The 18077-nt window shown below is 39.2% G+C and overlaps 1 protein-coding gene across 2 annotated transcripts; it reads right to left on the bottom strand.

Annotated features, from left to right (window-relative positions):
* Window positions 1-946: 946 nt before the first annotated feature.
* Window positions 947-16734, bottom strand: LOC307160289 (tripartite motif-containing protein 16-like). Of its 2 annotated transcripts, XM_079874259.1 has the most exons (6): window positions 16079-16734; window positions 7248-7343; window positions 6876-7109; window positions 6516-6663; window positions 6334-6381; window positions 947-2419 (listed from the first exon to the last, which is right to left on the bottom strand). In XM_079874259.1, exons 1-6 carry the CDS (start codon window positions 16661-16663, stop codon window positions 1890-1892), a joined length of 1641 nt encoding a protein of 546 aa, XP_079730385.1. In that variant the 5' UTR covers window positions 16664-16734; the 3' UTR covers window positions 947-1889. The 2 variants fall into 2 exon arrangements, with proteins under 2 accessions (XP_079730385.1, XP_079730386.1); XM_079874260.1 differs by lacking the exon at window positions 6334-6381 and having other exon boundaries at window positions 953-2419.
* Window positions 16735-18077: the final 1343 nt, after the last annotated feature.

Genomic DNA, 18077 nt, shown 5'->3' on the forward strand with positions numbered 1-18077 from the left:
TTAATTATCAATTAAATCCTATTGAAAAGTCCCGCCTCCCTTAAAAATAACATCAATATTCTACTCTGTGTCCCATTTACTGCGCTTAATAACCCTTTTAATGTAATCTCCTGCACCCCAATCTGCCTCAACTTATTCTTCATTACCTGCCTCTGCATTTCATATCTCTTACAACTCATAATTATATGCTCCACTGACTCCTCTTCTCGACAACCCTCACACAACCCTGTCTGGTGCTTCCCTATCAACTTTAGTGTTTTATTCAGTGAACAGTGTCCCAACCTTAACCTCGTCATCACAGCCTCTTCTTTCCTATTCCCACTTCCCACCATGTCCCCTTTAACATTTCTCTGAATTTGGTATAAATGCCTCCCTTTCTCCTCTCTATCCCACTTCTCTTGCCATCTTTCATTTATTTTCTCCCAAATTATGCTTTTAACCTCTGCTTTACTAACATTAACCTGTACTACATTCTCTTTTGTTAGCGCCCTTTTAGCCAGCCTATCTGCCATCTCATTACCTGTAATGCCAACATGTGCTGGCACCCACATAAATTTAACTTGACATCCCATATGACTTAACCTTGTGTTTAATTGAAGTACTTCATACAGGATCACCTACTATTTTCGTTCCTACCCCTGATATTTATACTTGGCTAACCACACCCCCTTGATTCACAACTTTACTGCCTTGATATCACCCTTTACAATTATTATTATTATTATTATGAAAACACACAAACCTGCACATAAACAAAAACTCATATTTTTCCCCTATATCCACCAAGTTGATTTTCAGTTTGAAATATATTGTGACATTACACTATTATTGTTTTTCAACTGTCTGTGTCTCCTTAAGACTTTTATTTTGAAGTATGTTTTCCTGTTGTTTCCAAGTTCACATTTCCTTTGTTCATTTCCTGTTTCTCTTGTTTTCCTTTCTTCTTGGTCATCTTCACCTGTGTCTAGTATAGTTCTCATTACCTTGTGTATTTATAGCCTTCTTTTACTCTTTTTTGTTTTTCTGATCTTGTCTTGACTAAGGGATTTTAAGCTGTTTTGTGTTTCTTTGTATAGTGTTTTCACCTACGTTTATTGATATCTTCACCTTGTTCACCTTGTTATAAACCTAAACACTTATAAACAATATAAAACAATATTTCATAATTTTTTGATCATCGCCCCAGCTGTCATAATGCTAAAATCTGGCATTCATTCAAAAACTGTCACCTGAATTGTTAAACAGCTCTGTTGTGAAATGCCATTGGCTTTGGCTAAAATTCTGATTCATATGTTGAAAGAGATGTGACTGTTCAGAGAGGAGCAGGGTAGTTTTAGGTCAACTAACATACCAACAATATTATACAAACAATGTTATTTCCTACTTCTCCAGATACAGGTGAAATAAATTCATAGAGTTAAATGTTTAATAAATAAACAACACATCTTTCTTTTGAAGTGAACAGTATGGCAGAAAAAATATTAAGATATTTTGAATAACTAGTAGTATGGTCCCACTTTAATATACTTTATATATTATATAAACTACTGATAAACTACTTTGTACTAACATTTAAATTAATCATCTGATACAATGCAATTATTGTGTACAATACATGTTTTTACATTGCTTCCCTTGCACCATAAACCTAACCATACCATGAAACCTGTCCCTAACCTTTCTATTACAATAAGTACATTGTACTTATGATTTTTTTTTTATATGCAAGTACCTAAAGAAACCTACTATAATGTATGACAAAAATCACTTTTGATGTCTGTGTGACGTGCAGAGCTCTTGGACAAATGCCACTATTGGACATCTTAGGAGAGAGAACAGGTTGACACTGTTACTGTATGGCAGGACTACTGATACAATGTCTCTGTATTCTATAATGTTAAATCACAGAGTTTTACCGTTGATCCATTGTACAGCCTAAACCCAGCATAGAGAGGATGAGTGAATGTGCCCTGAACTCTGCAGATAAGGGTCATTGTGTTAGAGATGCCATAGAAGGACAGAGTTCCTGCACTGAGATCCACATACACTCCTATTCTAGAGCAGATGGAGGCTGCAGGGATGTCAGTCTCCAAATCATTGTGCCTGAATGAGTATCTGGAGGGAGAGCAGAACAAACTCCAGGAATGATCATTATATCCAAACAAACACTTAGTATCCGTTCCCTTCCGGCTGATGTGCTTATATGATACTGATATACCCACATCACCTTTCCACTCCAGCTCCCAGTAACAACGTTCACACACTCTCTCTCCACACATCACCTGATAATAAACATCAAATTTGTATGGATGATCAGGATACCGCTGGACTGTGTCAGTGTAAGTAGCCACTCTGTTCCTCTCTGACAGACGAATGTGTTTATTCGCTGTGTTTGGATCAAGTGTGAATTGTTGAGCATCTGATGAAGATAAAATGTATCAGTGATCGGTCAACATGTTAATATTAAAGTTTTTTTTTTTTTTTTAAATAATCTTTTGAATTGAACTGAAATGTTTATAATATATTGAACATTACTATTACAGAAATTCCTACTATCATAGAATATACCGGCCCACATGATCATGATTAGGGGCCAAGCACTGAAGGTGTGTAGGTTCTTATTATTATTCGTCCTTCTTCTTCCACTTTTGGAAGCCCATAGAACCACATGTGGGAAATTTGTCATACAGAAAGAGGACAGTCTGAACATTACCTGCAGCAATTTTGGAGTCTCTAACTCAATCCCTTCTAGCGCCACCAACTGTCCAAATTTGCACTCATGTTTATGCTAATTACTTTTGAATCACAAGGCCTAGAAACAATTTTTTTCCCCCTCTGATTCTTTGGCTAAAAAATGATTAAATTGCTCCATATGATGTCATTTTTGTCATGAAAATCCTTTTCAGAAAAAAAAATTTCAGAAAAAAAACCCAACAACTTTTTCAAACCCATCCTAGACAGTTCATCCGATTTTTACCAAAATTGGCTCAGATCATCTTCAGATTGTACAGGCAAAAAGTAATTTAAAAAAGTAATTTCTTTTTGATACACCCATCCTTTCCTGTTTAACGCATTTAAAGAATTTGACAGAGTACGCCAAAATGGACGTGAGGCTGTATCTCTGCAACAATTTTTGCATATTAAGACGAAACTTAGTACCTGTCATCTCAAGCCTAACTTGAGGGTACATGCACAGTTTCGGCACAGTGCCACCTAGTGGTCAGGAGATTTTTTTGATTATATATTCTGAACGGTCTGCCAAAAAATCCTAAAACTGGTGGTCTCTTGTGATTCAGTGCAGCATACTGAATGGGTATCAAATAATATCCAATGTTCCTATACCGGCCATTTTGGGCATTGGCCATTTTGTAATAAAAGGCTTTTTTACTCTGTGAGTTTCTCGCCTTTGAGTGCTTACTACCACAATCAGATGTGACAGAACACCAAAACAAGACAGTGATTTTTGAGGCATTTTTTCCCTCCACGCTGTCACCATGGACCTTCCTGCAATTCTTTTGTTATGCCTAGACCAGAGGGGCAGCTCCCTGGAGTCTCACACTAGGGATTTTTTGGAGTTGCTGTGCCAAACGGACTGTCCAGACCGCTCGCTCCAGGGCATGCCTCCAAGAGAGTGGTTCTCGTAACAATTTTGCCACTTTCATGGAGTGGGTGCTGCTGAACATAAATCTGGCATTCACCATCCGCACGGCGGAGGACTACACCAGCCCCACTCCATACTCAGAGTCCAGCAATTCACTGCAGGTAAACTGCACGGAGGACTCGTTAGAGCCCGCCGCAAACCGTGGAATTCAGCCTGTCGCGATGTACAAGCCTGAGCTTGCAATGAGGATGGAACGAGACATCACCCCTGGAGAGTTAACCACACAGAGAGTCTGACCAGGTGCATGAGCAGGCAATACAGTGCAACGCCGAGGGAGTGCTGGTGGATTTCGAGGGCTGGGAGGGAAGCCTGGCCTCTGGACACTGTTTGGAACTTTTTGAGGAGGTACAGTAATTTCCCTGGCTTCATCCGAAATCGCTTACTTTCTAAAGTAGGTAAGTATTTTGAATAAGTAATTATTTAACAACTGATAAAGAAGTATGTTCTTTATAGTATGAGTGTGTAATCCGGACGTACTACATTCGTCATGTTAATGATGTCATTATCATGTGACAGCGTCAGTTACATCACTTCTCTGCCTTTCACAAATCCTCTCCCGTGGCCTCATGGGATTGTAAAGTGTCCATTGCATGCACGTTTCAGAATCTCACCAAAAGAAGTAGGTTATCCGGGTACTTTTTATGAGTACTGTGAATTCGGACATACTTCTTTTGTCACATACTGTTTTTTTGCCTACTATATAGTAGAGAAGAATGCGATTTTGGATGCAGTTCCAGTCTCTCCCCTCCCCGCTGGTCCCGCCCAAGTTTCCTGAGTGCCTACCCAGCCTCCCTCTCTCACCCAAATCATCCAGTTCCTCAGCCCCGCCTCGGCTGGTTCCCTTCAGCCCCTCTCCATCTCCTCCTACAGATCTCTGCGAGGATCTGCCTTGGATCTTCAGGTTACCAGCTCTGCCTAGTCAAGAGGATCCCCTGGCTCCGCCTCCAGATTCTGAACCCATTGTTCCTCTGACTGTCGACCTATCGGCTCCACCTTGGCTCCTCCATACCTCGGCTTCACCAGAAACCATCGTCCCTGCGGCTCCATCGGGCTCCTTAATCCCTCCGGCTCCACCTTGGTTGAAAGTCGTCTTGCCTGCGCCTTTAGCTCCATCTTGCTCCATCTTGCTCTGCCTTGATCCTCGGTTCCACCAGCTTTGCCTCTGTCCTCTGGCTCCCTGGCTCTACCTTGGACGTTCGTCGCCATGGCTCCGCCTCAGTCTCTCTAGTGTCATCAATGTCGTGTTGGCTCTTCGACTTGTCAGCTCCACCTGGAACTCCCCTTGCTTCTGCCTTGGGGCCTCGTCCTGGCTATACTCTGGATTACCACCTGGCTCCTCCCAACCTCCACTCCCCCATGGATTGTTTTGCTGGCAGTAGTTCTGTTACGCCCCTTTCCAGCTCCACGTCCACCACCAGAAACCCCTCCCTCAGTTGGGCTCTTTATGGTGCGAGGATGCGCCTTCCAGGAGGGGAAGCTAATATCACATGTATGTTTTGCCCCTTTGTGTCAGCCTGAGTTCTAGTTTGTCTCATAGGTTACGAATCAGTTAATCATTCTGTGCAAGTGTTTTGTGTTATGTTAACAATTACTCCCTGTATTTAAGCCCTGTGTTTCCTGAGTTCTTTTACCCTAAAAACGGAAACGTTTTTTCTTTGTACAGGTGACAATATTATCAAAACGATCCCTGTTCACACGGATCTGCGGAAACGACTAAAAACACTGTATTATGCATGCCAGGCCAGTAGTTAGCGATGTCACTTTGACTATGCACTTGCGCACATACACATTCTTTTACAGTGCACTATAGGCTAAAAACATAATACGCATGTGTTTGCCGCCGCTTTCGCATTTTTGTACGATAGCGGACGATATTTAGAGACGATAACGGTATTGTTTTCAAAAACGTGCACTCTGAAACCCATTTCAAAAGTTTGCGTTTTTAGGCCCCCAATACACCACTGTCATGTAAATGAACGGCCAAACCGCATAAAAAGTTTTACATTTTTAGTTGAAAACGGTCTCATGTAAACAGCCCCTTATTCAGTGTAGTCTTTTTATGGTTGTGTTAACTCCCCTGGATCTCCAGTTACTTTCCGTGTTGGATTATATTATTAAAGACTGCTTTCAACTGCAACCAGCTGTGACAGGCATATTGACACCAAACTTTGTATGTGTCATTGTCACCTCACACTGACCACACAACATCAGTTAGGTGACAGCCGCCACCTTTTGGTCAAAAGTCGTAAGTAATTTAATCAGTATATCTTTCAGCCATTTTGACTAGAATCACCTAAAAATGTCTTGAATTACTAATTTTTGTAGTTAGTGTGCTTGGCCCCTTTAATTGTTGCTTGCAGCTATATTTATATATTGTGATTTGCTGTAAAATTGTTTGGTTTTCTTGTTTAACTTGCATGTACTTTTTTTTTATAAACTCCTCCTGTACTGGAAAGCTGCTATAATGTTCAATTCTGACCATGTGTTCTTAACATGGATGCCACCATGAGGATGGACCTTATGTAGAATAAAACAGCATTTTTATGTTGTTGTTTCTGAATAAACAAAATTGTTATTGTGTGTAATGTAAAGACACATTTTTTATGATTTTTCAAATTAAGTATACATGCATGCTCAGTGTATATATTTCACTTGTTTTCTTTGCAACTTACATTGTAGGAAGTCCTTTCTGGTCCTTAGAACAATGTTGATGTGTTTAACTATGAAAATCAACATAAACAGGCAATTCTTAAGGAAAAATTAAATGATCTACTGTACAGTATCCAATGTGTGTAGATGTATTCTAAGATTTTCAAATGATACTAGATTGTGTAATTGAATGTGCTTTACCTACCAGAAATCTTTTGGATCTCCTCTTTACAGAAATTCTCAATTTTCTCTCTCAGATGACAGATAGATTGTCTTATATCATTAGCAGAGAGAGGTGAAGTGACAGTAATTCTCTCTATAGGTTCAAGAGGTGCAGATAGATACTGAAACCCCTACAAAAAAAACAGGAAAAAATCATTATAACCTGCCTCCCACAAATCTCTACTACAGTCAAATACATGCTGACTTATCTTCAGCGACTTGCATTTAGGAAACTAATCTAACACATTGAATGAAACTTTATTTCACTTTAATTGCCTAGAGAGCCAGTGAATGATGTAAAATCACAACACTGATTTAAATTATTTTCTAAATTTTTTATTACCTGAAGGAATTGGATGTGATCGTCTGTGTGTGAAAGCTGCTCTAACTCAGCATGTCTCCTCCTCATATCAGCAATCTCCTGCTCCATTTGCTGCAAGAGTCCTTCAGCTTGACTAACTGCAGCCTTTTCCTGATCTCTGATCAGCCTTGTCAACTCAGAGCGTTTTTTCTTTATAGAGCGGATTATATCAGTAAAGATCCTCTCGATGTCCTTCACTGCTGCTTGTGCAGAGCACTGTTAGGACACATATTACACTCATCATGTGATCCACAGTGGATTTCAGTGGGACTGCAATGTCTTCAGATCTGAAGGAGAGTCTAAACAGTATGTCTTTTAATCCAGCAGTACTGTTTGTCTCCTCTTGATACTCACCTTATGACACTCAACAGCCTCTCTCAGTTCCTGAATGTCTTTTTCTCGCTCCTGGATTCTCTGCTGGTATTTTATCTGTGTTTTTTTCAAGTTTCTCTATTGAACACAGAAGTAAGAAATAAACATGAAAATATTTCATAAAAATAAATACAAAATCACATCATGTAAAATGTTGTATGAATGTTGTATTTGTTGTTTTTGCCAGAGGCACGAGACATGAGCACAACTGTCAAATACCATGTGGATATTGCAAGTCAATTGCAATTCTTGTGTGTGCAGTGTTAAAAAAGGTGTCTGTAAGCAGTGACTGACATGTTATTTAATGCTTTGTAGTTATCACTGAACAAATATGCCTTGAATAACTGATAAAATAATATTTTTTATTATGATTATAACATTTCTTTAACCTTTTGAGCGGTACAGTCCCATATTTGGGATTTTTTATTTCTGTGCCCCTGAGAGTATGGTTCTACATATGGATTTAGAATGTTCAGTGATGTGACATAACTGCCAGATTCAAACTGCTTTCGCACGTTGGCTGGTGCTGAGCCAGAGTCGGACGCGCTCAGCAGCACCTGACATAGGCTATATCACAACTATTTAGTTTTATCAACTACATAATGTTTATTTTAGGTTTCAGACATTTAAATACACATAAGCACTAGTAAAACAATACATTTGTAGTTTGTAAAATACACACGGATGTCTATGGAAGCAGCAATAACAATCTATTCAAATACACTCACCTAAAGGATTATTAGGAACACCATACTAATACTGTGTTTGACCCCCCTTCGCCTTCAGAACTGCCTTAATTCTACGTGGCATTGATTCAACAAGGTGCTGAAAGCATTCTTTAGAAATGTTGGCCCATATTGATAGGATAGCATCTTGCAGTTGATGGAGATTTGTGGGATGCACATCCAGGGCACGAAGCTCCTGTTCCACCACATCCCAAAGATGCTCTATTGGGTTGAGATCTGGTGACTGTGGGGGCCATTTTAGTACAGTGAACTCATTGTCATGTTCAAGAAACCCATTTGAAATGATTCGAGCTTTGTGACATGTTGCATTATCCTGCTGGAAGTAGCCATCAGAGGATGGATACATGGTGGTCATAAAGGGATGGACATGGTCAGAAACAATGCTCAGGTAGGCCGTGGCATTTAAACGATGCTATATTGGCACTAAGGGGCCTAAAGTGTGCCAAGAAAACATCCCCCACACCATTACACCACCACCACCAGCCTGCACAGTGGTAACAAGGCATGATGGATTCATGTTCTCATTCTGTTTACGCCAAATTCTGACTCTACCATCTGAATGTCTCAACAGAAATCGAGACTCATCAGACCAGGCAACATTTTTCCAGTCTTCAACTGTCCAATTTTGGTGAGCTTGTGCAAATTGTAGCCTCTTTTTCCTATTTGTAGTGGAGATGAGTGGTACCCGGTGGGGTCTTCTGCTGTTGTAGCCCATCCGCCTCAAGGTTGTGCGTGTTGTGGCTTCACAAATGCTTTGCTGCATACCTCGGTTGTAACGAGTGATTTTTTCAGTCAAAGTTGCTCTTCTGTCAGCTTGAATCAGTCGGCCCATTCTCCTCTGACCTCTAGCATCAACAAGGCATTTTCGCCCACAGGACTGCCGCATACTGGATGTTTTTCCCTTTTCACACCATTCTTTGTAAACCCTAGAAATGTTTGTGTGTGAAAATCCCAGTAACTGAGCAGATTGTGAAATACTCAGACCGGACCGTCTGGCACCAACAACCATGCCACGCTCAAAATTGCTTAAATCACCTTTCTTTCCCATTCTGACATTCAGTTTGGAGTTCAGGAGATTGTCTTGACCAGGACCACACCCCTAAATGCATTGAAGCAACTGCCATGTGATTGGTTGATTAGATAATTGCATTAATGAGAAATTGAACAGGTGTTCCTAATAATCCTTTAGGTGAGTGTATAATTTACCGACCTGTTTTATTCACATTTAGGAAGTAACTAAAAAGTTCACTCTTTTCTTCTCCCAGTTCACCGGCCACGTATTTGCATGTATTTCGGGAGAAACTGATGAATTCACGTGCTGTAAATCCGACTGACAGGACTCTGAACTGCGGCCTTACGTTATAGATCAAGGGATTTAATTAATCATATATAAAGGTTTTTAAACCACAAAACACACTAACTTACACGTATTTGAGAATCGAAATATAAGCAAGTTTGTGAATATTTTGAATAAAAAAGGAAAAACTAAATAAAAGCAATAAATCTGTCATACAGTGTTATTGTGGCTGCGGTCTGTCACGTGACAAATATGACGGGTCGCCATGGACACAACAAGGGGAAACGTTAACGGTAACGATAATGATAACGGTCGCCTTCAAAAAACTCACTCTGGAGGGTCAGTTAGAATATTTTAAACTTATCAGGGAATGGAGGTTACACTAGTAACAAGGACCATTTTGCTAATGCAGCACCAATCTGCTTTATTTCTCTTTTATTTTTTATGGTATCTGCAAACAATGATTTATAATAAATTTGTTTAACTCTAAGCAATGATTTTGATCATTTAGATTATTTATGATATTTAGTTTTTGCTAGTAGAAGTTCTGAAAGGCCAGTATCTTTTGTTACCACAGCCACATTGGTGATGGGTAATAAAGTTTATTTTAAACGCTGCATGTAACCGCTGATTTTGCTGTATACACAACAGAAATGGCTATACATAATCAAAAAGAGTAAACCAACCCTGTGGTGGCACCACTGCGACAATCTAACAGAAGTTATGCCGCCCAAACACTACACGATTAGAGCCCTGAATTTTATGCATTCACTGTTGAATTATCAAAAATGTGATTTGAGATAAGGACTGATGCATCGCTGTACTTCAAGAGATATTTAGGATGTTAAAACAACAAGTTTCAGTATCTATGTACTAAAGAAGTGAAATGGTTTTCCTGGTTATTTTGCATATGTGGTGTGCAAAAAGGTGTAAGGTGTCTGTAAGCTGTGACTTTATTTAAAGGGATAGTTGATTATGATTTCACTTTTCTAACTTTAGTTAGTGTGTAATGTTGCTCTTTGAGCATAACCAACATCTGCAAAGTTACAACGTTCAAAGTTCATTTGCATTTAAAGGGACACCTGACCCTCAAAAAGGGACAACTTTAACATGCTGAACAAAATTATCTGTGGGGTATTTTGAGCTAAAACTTAACATACACACTCTGGGGACAACAGAGATTATTTTGCATATTGTAAAAAGGGGCAATATACCACCCCTTTAATGCACATTCACAGATTTAGTGTCCTCACACAGAAAACATTACCAGTATACCATTGTAAAAATATTTACTGAATGCATATTTAATTGCATTAGTGTTATTTTTGTATCATTGATATACATTTATATTTTGTGTTTTCATTTTAATATTAGTCCAAGTGTTAATGATTTTTTTTATTTTTGTGAATTGTGAGAACTGTAAATTAAACGCATCATAAGAAGTCATATTTAGCTTAATGATTAGCAGACAAGAATGTGTGATGTAGGTGAGAAATATTTAGAGTTGCATAATAATGAAAGAAAGTAGCAAAAAGTATATTCACATGTGAAATACTGTCATGCTTATAGAGATAACAAATGCATCCAGTGAATATTTTCTTATGAAAATTTGTCATGAAAAAAAATTGTTTCTGTTACGTACACATTATGGCTACTTGTCTCTTTAGCTCCACCTGCACATGCTTTAGTTTTTACATAACTTCAAGTTACACCGCCCAAACATTACACGATTTAGAGCCCTGGATTTTCCACATTCACTATGTTTGAATGATCAGAAACGTGATTTGAGGGAAGCACAGACGCATCGCTGTACTCCGAGAGATATTTAGTATGTTAAACATCTAGAGTGATCTGTGAATCCAAGTCCTGTAGTGTGAAAAGAGTTTCCACTGGATGACAGACAAAAAGAACAAAAGTCATGAAAGCAGCAAGGTTAGTTTTGCTTTTTAAAATTAGGTTTTATTTTAATATCGGTTTCAATTTTGCTTTAAATTTCAGTTTAGTTTTAGTTAGTTTCAATAATGGTTTTGTTAGTTTTAGTTTAGTTTTTATTTTATTTAGTTTCAGTTTTAGTAATTATAGTTTAGCAGAGCAAACAGAACACTTCCAGTGTAGACCAAATTTGAGATGTTTAATTTCAGCAAAGTTTAATGTTTGCACAGATTACAGTTAGCCTAACTCAGTAAACACTTAACAGTGCAGACATCTTAATAATAAAAAAATAAAATAGTGGTTTGAGATTGAACAAAGCACCAAATAAATGGAACTTAAAGTATACAAGAAAAAATTGAACAATTCAGACAAACTAATTCATATTAAACATTAAATCTTGTTAAACATGCCTAGTTTACTTTTTTCAGCTGTACAACGTAGCAGAGTGACCACTGGTAAATTACAGTTTACAGTGTCCTGGTAGCCTACATTGTGGGGAAATGTCTCCACACACATGGACAATAATATTATTAGCAGTAAATGCTTTGTAAAAACAAAGATAATAACAGCACCTTTAAGCCTGTCAACCTTCATGACAACATGACATCTCAAACATACAGTAGGCCTAGTAGTAGTACATTAAAGTTTTTTTTGTGCGTGACGGACTTGTTTTGCTGTTGCACCCACCTCTCGCAGACTCGCACTTGAAACGGCATTCAAAAAATGCTGCACTCAAGTTTAAACAAGTTCAACTTGCGTCTCATTATTACCTTGTGTTATTTCCCATTCCACTGCCACAGAAAATTACCAACTTTACAGCAGAAAAAAACATGTTTACAGCCTGGTTCTCTCCGTGGCTTTGGTCTATACAGCTAATTTTGCCCTTCATAACAACTGTGAGGGGGGTGAATTTTTTTATAACTCATCCGTTTAGTTGATTAATATTTAAAGTTCTGCATAATTAAGGGTGTGTCCACTTTTGAGTGACAGGTGGATTCCCGCTGATGTCAATGCTAGCCGTTTGTCTGCTGTTAGCCGCGTCACTCACTTCACCTCAGCAAATTTTAGCTGCTGAACTTGCCATTTCTGCAGTGTTTGTGCTTTTTTCGGGATTATTTCATACAATTTAATACACCCATTACTTCGCCCACGGCTTTTGATTCCGTCGTTGTCGTCGAGTATCGTTCGAGAGAACAACCAGTGCTGTATTTCAGTTGTTTTCCTCTGTGAACATGCACTAATGGATGTCTGACAATTTCGTTGGTTTTTGGAGTTTTCAGATTTAAAAACGTCTATAAAGGCTCGTTCGTTCTGCTCTCACGGAACAGATTGATTATGCTTATGTGACGTTACCGTCAGATGAAATCCTGCAGGTGTCGGCGCTTTCTCCGTCCATGCAATAAATGCCAGGGTTGCCAACTTTTCAGTTTAGCTCGGAGTGAGACTTCTCCGACGGGGGGGGCAGGCAGGGGCCACTTGTGCTTTTAGGGGGCACACCTTTAACATTCATCTTAACCTATTTTCAGTATTATTTCAAGTCATTTTTCACCATGTCATGACTGCAATCTCTAGAAAAAGCTAATAAATAATATTAGCTAAGCTAATAAAACAATTTCAATTCAAATGAATGTTTCATTATGTTTAATTGTAGTGTGATATAATGATCAATAATAACACATTTTTAGCATCTAAGCACATCTAGGCACTTTTTTACACCTGGGGTGTTTAAAAACAAAGCCTTATAGCAAAATATAGGTAACAAAATATAAAATAAAAAAGAATGGCAGACATTTAGGTCAAAGTGGCGAAGATGAAATCTTTGTCACTATTTTCTTTGTTATTAAAAATTAAGAACAGAGATACATATTACACATACACAACTTAATATACAAATGAAATAAACAGTGCTTTATTTTTTCAGCTATAGGTGTATTTAACAGTAGAATTGAAGAAAGTAATTAAATGGACAAATATGAAAATAAAACACAACAGACTTAAAGTTCTCAGTCAAGAGCAGTGAATGATTTCCTCTGTGTGTTTTGTTGTTTTATTAACATTAACGGCATAGTTCTCCCCCCAAAAAGTCATAATTTACTCTCTTAAGTTGTTTTAAACCTGAATAAGTTTCTTTCTTCTGTTGAAAATAAACGTTATTTGAAAGAATGTCAGTAACCAAACAGTTGATGTACCCCTGTGACTTCCATAGTATATTTTTTTCCTACTATGTATGTCAATGGGGACCAGCAACTGTTTGGTTTTGGGTGAACTATCTCTTTAAGAACAAGCGGCAGCATGTTTATTATTAGGGCTACTGTCTCTTTAAGAACTGCACGCGACGCGTCTAATATACACGCGCGGCATATATGACAAGCAGATTTTAATTAAATTTCTCTGTTTGCTTTCACTTTAGACATAACCAACAATACAATTCAATTATGTAAACATTGAACAAGTTGGTTATTGAACATATTTGACAGTATTAGCGCAATATAAGACTCACAAGATAACTTAGTCCAGTAACAGGCTTTTAATGCATATGCGCGTCGAGTGTACGCGCTCAGTAAAGCGCATATTTGAACAGCGCATCAGCAGCGAATGACATGTTTAACCGGCAAGGCTTTAAATCACATGCAAATAATGAACTTTTGTGAACTGCAGTGTCCCGTTCCTCTGCGTTAACATTTGATGTGAATATACGTCGTGCTGCAGTGTAGCCTATAGATGAAGGCGCCGCAACTGATAAAATGCGCAGTTGTAACGCCGGTTTCACACTGCACGCGATAGCAGAGCGTAAGCAGCGCAGGAGCAGTGCATATGGTGAGCGGGAGCAGGACAGGAGCGTTTTGCTTTCACACTAGCAGCGTTTGTCACGCGCGGCTGAACCGCGGCGTGTGTATAGACAGAGTACTCTATAATCAGGGTAAGTTGGCATTGCTTTATTTCGTTTTCAAATACATTTAAGAGAAAAGACTTGTCAAGAAGCTTATTTTATTAATCATTTCATTTATATAACTTTTGATTCGTCTTTGTTTTTATTGTTCGGGCAACAAGTTTGTTTTTGGACATTTGTTTTCTTTTTAAATTGCTGTTGGTCATTTGAGTGACTGTTTAAAACACAATAGATATCATCAATGCGCTTTTGGGGTAAAACTGCGGTGTATTTTGGCCTTGATCAATTCGTGTCACTTTAATTCAGCGTAAGCGGCGCGTTAAAAATAGACTGGGCGCCGAAACTATCGCGGCACTGCTGTTCCTGCTCTGCTCCTGCTACGCGCTGCCGCGCCGCTTCTGCGTGCGGTGTGAATGCACTCATTGATTAACATGGACGCCGAAAAAAATACGCGCTGCTCACGCGCCGCTGACGCTTGCGGTGTGAAACCGGCGTAAGACTTTCCCTCTCTGCCGTGCGTGCGCGCGCTATCGGTTGGACGACAGTCTCTGTCTCGCATGCGTGCTCGCTCTAGGTTCTGGGAGATTTTTAACTAATTTGCGCCATAACTAGTGGTCCATCCAGTAGTTAAGAGCCTGAATTGTTTATAGTAATTCTGAAATTTAGTGCACATGAGTGAAAAAAAAATACAGCACAGAAGAATGTCTATTTTTGCGTGAGATTTCTTTGTTGAGCGTGAGAGCGTGAGATTGAGGCTGAATGCGTGACTGTCACGCGAGATGCGTGAGAGTTGGCAACCCTGAAATGCACATCCTTGAATGAGCGCGGATTTCTAGCGCATTTACTTGAACTTCATAGGTAATATATCTATGGTTTAACCCATTTGAGAGGCGGCCAAAATCAGAATTTAAAATGGACTGAATAAGCTCTCTACGAACTTGACGAGCGATGCCGCGCTGACGGACCATAGACTATAAACAAAGAGTGACTGACATGTAACTGTTATGCACATAAATCACTGTCACACACACTCTCTCAGAGTAATAGTTACAGCATAATACATTTTCAACTAGCAGAATAGTACAGAATCTCAATCACGATACACAGTCTCACTTGTAGCCATGTCTTTTAATAATATTTCGAAGGGCAAAAACAGGAACTTTTAATTGGCTTTACATCATCAACTGTCACTTTAGCGCGAGGCCCTGTGCAGTCGCAGACTTGGTACTTTCCATAGGGTACTTTCAGTAGCATGTAGCATTACCTCCCAAGCCTGAGCTAACTCGATCACGTCGAGCGGTGAGCATGGTTTCAGATAGCCAGGCTCCTCCAGCGCCACACACGCCCCGCCTCTTTGCCCATTTTCTGTTATCCGAGAGTGACGCAAGGTGACGCGAGGCCAAGATGTCGACGGCCGACTCCGCCCACTTTAGGCTTCAAAAATGCTCTTCAGAAACCTACGGGTGACGTCACGGACACTACGTCCATATTTTTTTACAGTCTATGGTTTCGCCTCAGTAACTCCACACACGTGAAGCCTTCATACAGGCATTTTCCTAAACAGCCACAGGTCAGATTTTCCGCCAAAGTAAAGAGCTTTACGAAAACGATTATTTTGTTTTTGCCAATTATTCTTTTATTTCATTTAGTTTTTCATTAACTGTTAGTTTTGTTTAGTTTTACATTTATTATGAATTTTTAATTTTATTTCAGTTTACGAAAATGTTTTTTGACCAATAGTTTGACTTAGTTTCAGTTTTACGAAAATAACCTTGGGCATCAGCAGGACAAAAGGTCACAAAACATGACCTCTTCAAAGCCCGCCCAAGAGTTAGACACGACAGATAGACCGAAAAACAGACATATCATTCTAATTATTATATCAGTAGTATGTCATGGAGATGCAAACAAGGCTTTTTCCCATTAATGCACCAATTTCTGTTCTTACCTCTTTCTCTGTTCTCTCTGCTGCTGTTGGTACAGTGTCATGATTTTTATGTGTATCCATCGTACACAATGTACAGATACAGTGCTGGTCAGTGCGACAGAAAGCCTCAAGCAGTCTGCCATGTTGAGAGCAGATCATCTCCTGGAGTTGTCCAGTGGCATCCATCAAATAATGTCTCTTACCTATGAAAAAAAGATCATGCTGTTCAAGGTGGTTTTGACAGTAAGAGTTCAGACACACCAGACAGGACTTGACGGCTTTGTGTTTTCTTCCAGTACAGACGTCACACTTCACATCTCCAGGTCCAGTGTCAACAGAAACTGCAGATTGTAGTTTAGTCTTCTTCAGTTTCTCCACCACTTCAGCCAGCATGGTGTTTTTATTTAAAGCAGGTCTTGGAGTGAAGGTCTGTCTGCACTGTGGGCAGACGTGGACTCTCTTCTGATCCTGATGATTCCAGCAGTCCGCAATACATGATTTACAGTAATTGTGTCCACAGGGAATGGTCACTGGATCCTTCAGGAGATCCAGACACACTGGACAGATGAACTGTTCCTGAGTCCATAAAACACTGGCTTCTGCCATATTACAGCATGTGAACAGAAACAGAAGCACACACAACAGCTCAACAACTTAAGTTTCGGTTTCACTGAACTAAAGAACTGAAATGGTTTTCCTGGTTATTTGCATGTGTGCCGTGTGCAAAAAGGTGTGTCTGTAAGCTGTGACTCATCTGTTATGTAATGCATAGGCTATTCGCATGTTTATTGTCCTCACACAGAAAACATTAGTATACCATTGTAATAATATTTATGGGATGCATATTTATTTGCAGGACTGTTATTTTAGTGTAATTGAAATACCTTTACTTTTAGCCCAAGTTTTAATATTTTTATATGTGAATTGGGAAAACTGTGAATTAAACACATCAAAATAAGTCATGTTTAGCTTAATGATTAGCAGCAGACAAGAATGTGTTATGTAGGTGAGAAATATTTAGAGTTGCATAATAATGAAAGAAAGTAGCAGAAAATATATTATGTGAAATGCTGTCATGCTTATAGAGATAACAAATACATGCAGTGAATGCTTTCATATGTAAATTTGTCATGCAAAATGTATTTCTCTCACAGGCTACTTGTCTCTTTAGCTCCACCAGCACATGCTTTAGTTTTTTCATAACTTCAGGCCTATACGACCTCTTCTTCTTGCATAACAGGTCCTTCAGAACCATTTCTGATCCACTGGCTTGCATTTTTCCATGTTAATATATAACATGACAATAATTATAGCTCTGGTATATAACATGTGCGAGAGTCCAAACCTGTGCAAGATATCTGAGAGAGAGATTCAGTATTTGCACAAGAGAGATTGAGGGTGTGTTCACACTTGTAGTTTGGTCCAGATTCCAGACCAAAAAACAAACAAGAAACATTTAGTCCTGGTCCGATTAGCGTCAAAACAGTGGCGGGAATTCCTCCGTCATGCACACAAACGATCTGCTGCGAGGAGACGCGGTTCTGATGCCTGTACTGAACTGTGATGGGCAATCTCGTGACTGTAACAAGAAAAAAACGATATGCATTCTGTCCTTTTCAGGGTCTCATCTTCCTGTTTTTGGTTCGTTTACATGCATTTGGTCAGTGTTGCGTTCATATATTATTCGAACCGCACCAGAGTTTATTTGGATATGGGCCGAGCCCGAGACCCATCTTTAAAGCAGTCTCGGCCCGTTTGATTGGTGCGCATCAGGGTTTGGATGGCAACGTTCACACATGTTCAAATGAACCAGAGCAATCACACAGGGTACGTTTGAATCGAATCAAACATGCCAAGTGTGAAATTAAAACCTGAGAAACCACACACCCTGAGAAATTAAAGTTTGGAGAGACTTAAAGCTATGGTCTACGATTTCAAAGATTGTTCATTATTAATAACCTCGTTTAGATGCTGGTTATGGTTCTACAGTACAGTCCTAACAATATGAAGAGAAAAAAGA

The sequence above is a fragment of the Squalius cephalus genome (genome assembly GCF_949319135.1).
Source record: "Squalius cephalus genome assembly, chromosome: 6".
Classification (NCBI taxonomy): Eukaryota; Metazoa; Chordata; class Actinopteri; order Cypriniformes; family Leuciscidae; genus Squalius; species Squalius cephalus.

What these genes read in the sequence shown, in the direction of transcription:
- LOC307160289 (XM_079874259.1), bottom strand. Translation starts at nt 16,663, where the DNA reads ATGGCAGAAGCCAGTGTTTTATGGACTCAGGAACAGTTCATCTGTCCA. An exon ending in GGAGATCCAAAAGATTTCTG is followed by an intron (nt 6,382 to 6,515) that starts GTAGGTAAAGCA and finishes TGATTTTCATAG; the next exon opens with TTAAACACATCAACATTGTT. An exon ending in CAGAAAGGACTTCCTACAAT is followed by an intron (nt 2,420 to 6,333) that starts GTAAGTTGCAAA and finishes TATCTTCATCAG; the next exon opens with ATGCTCAACAATTCACACTT.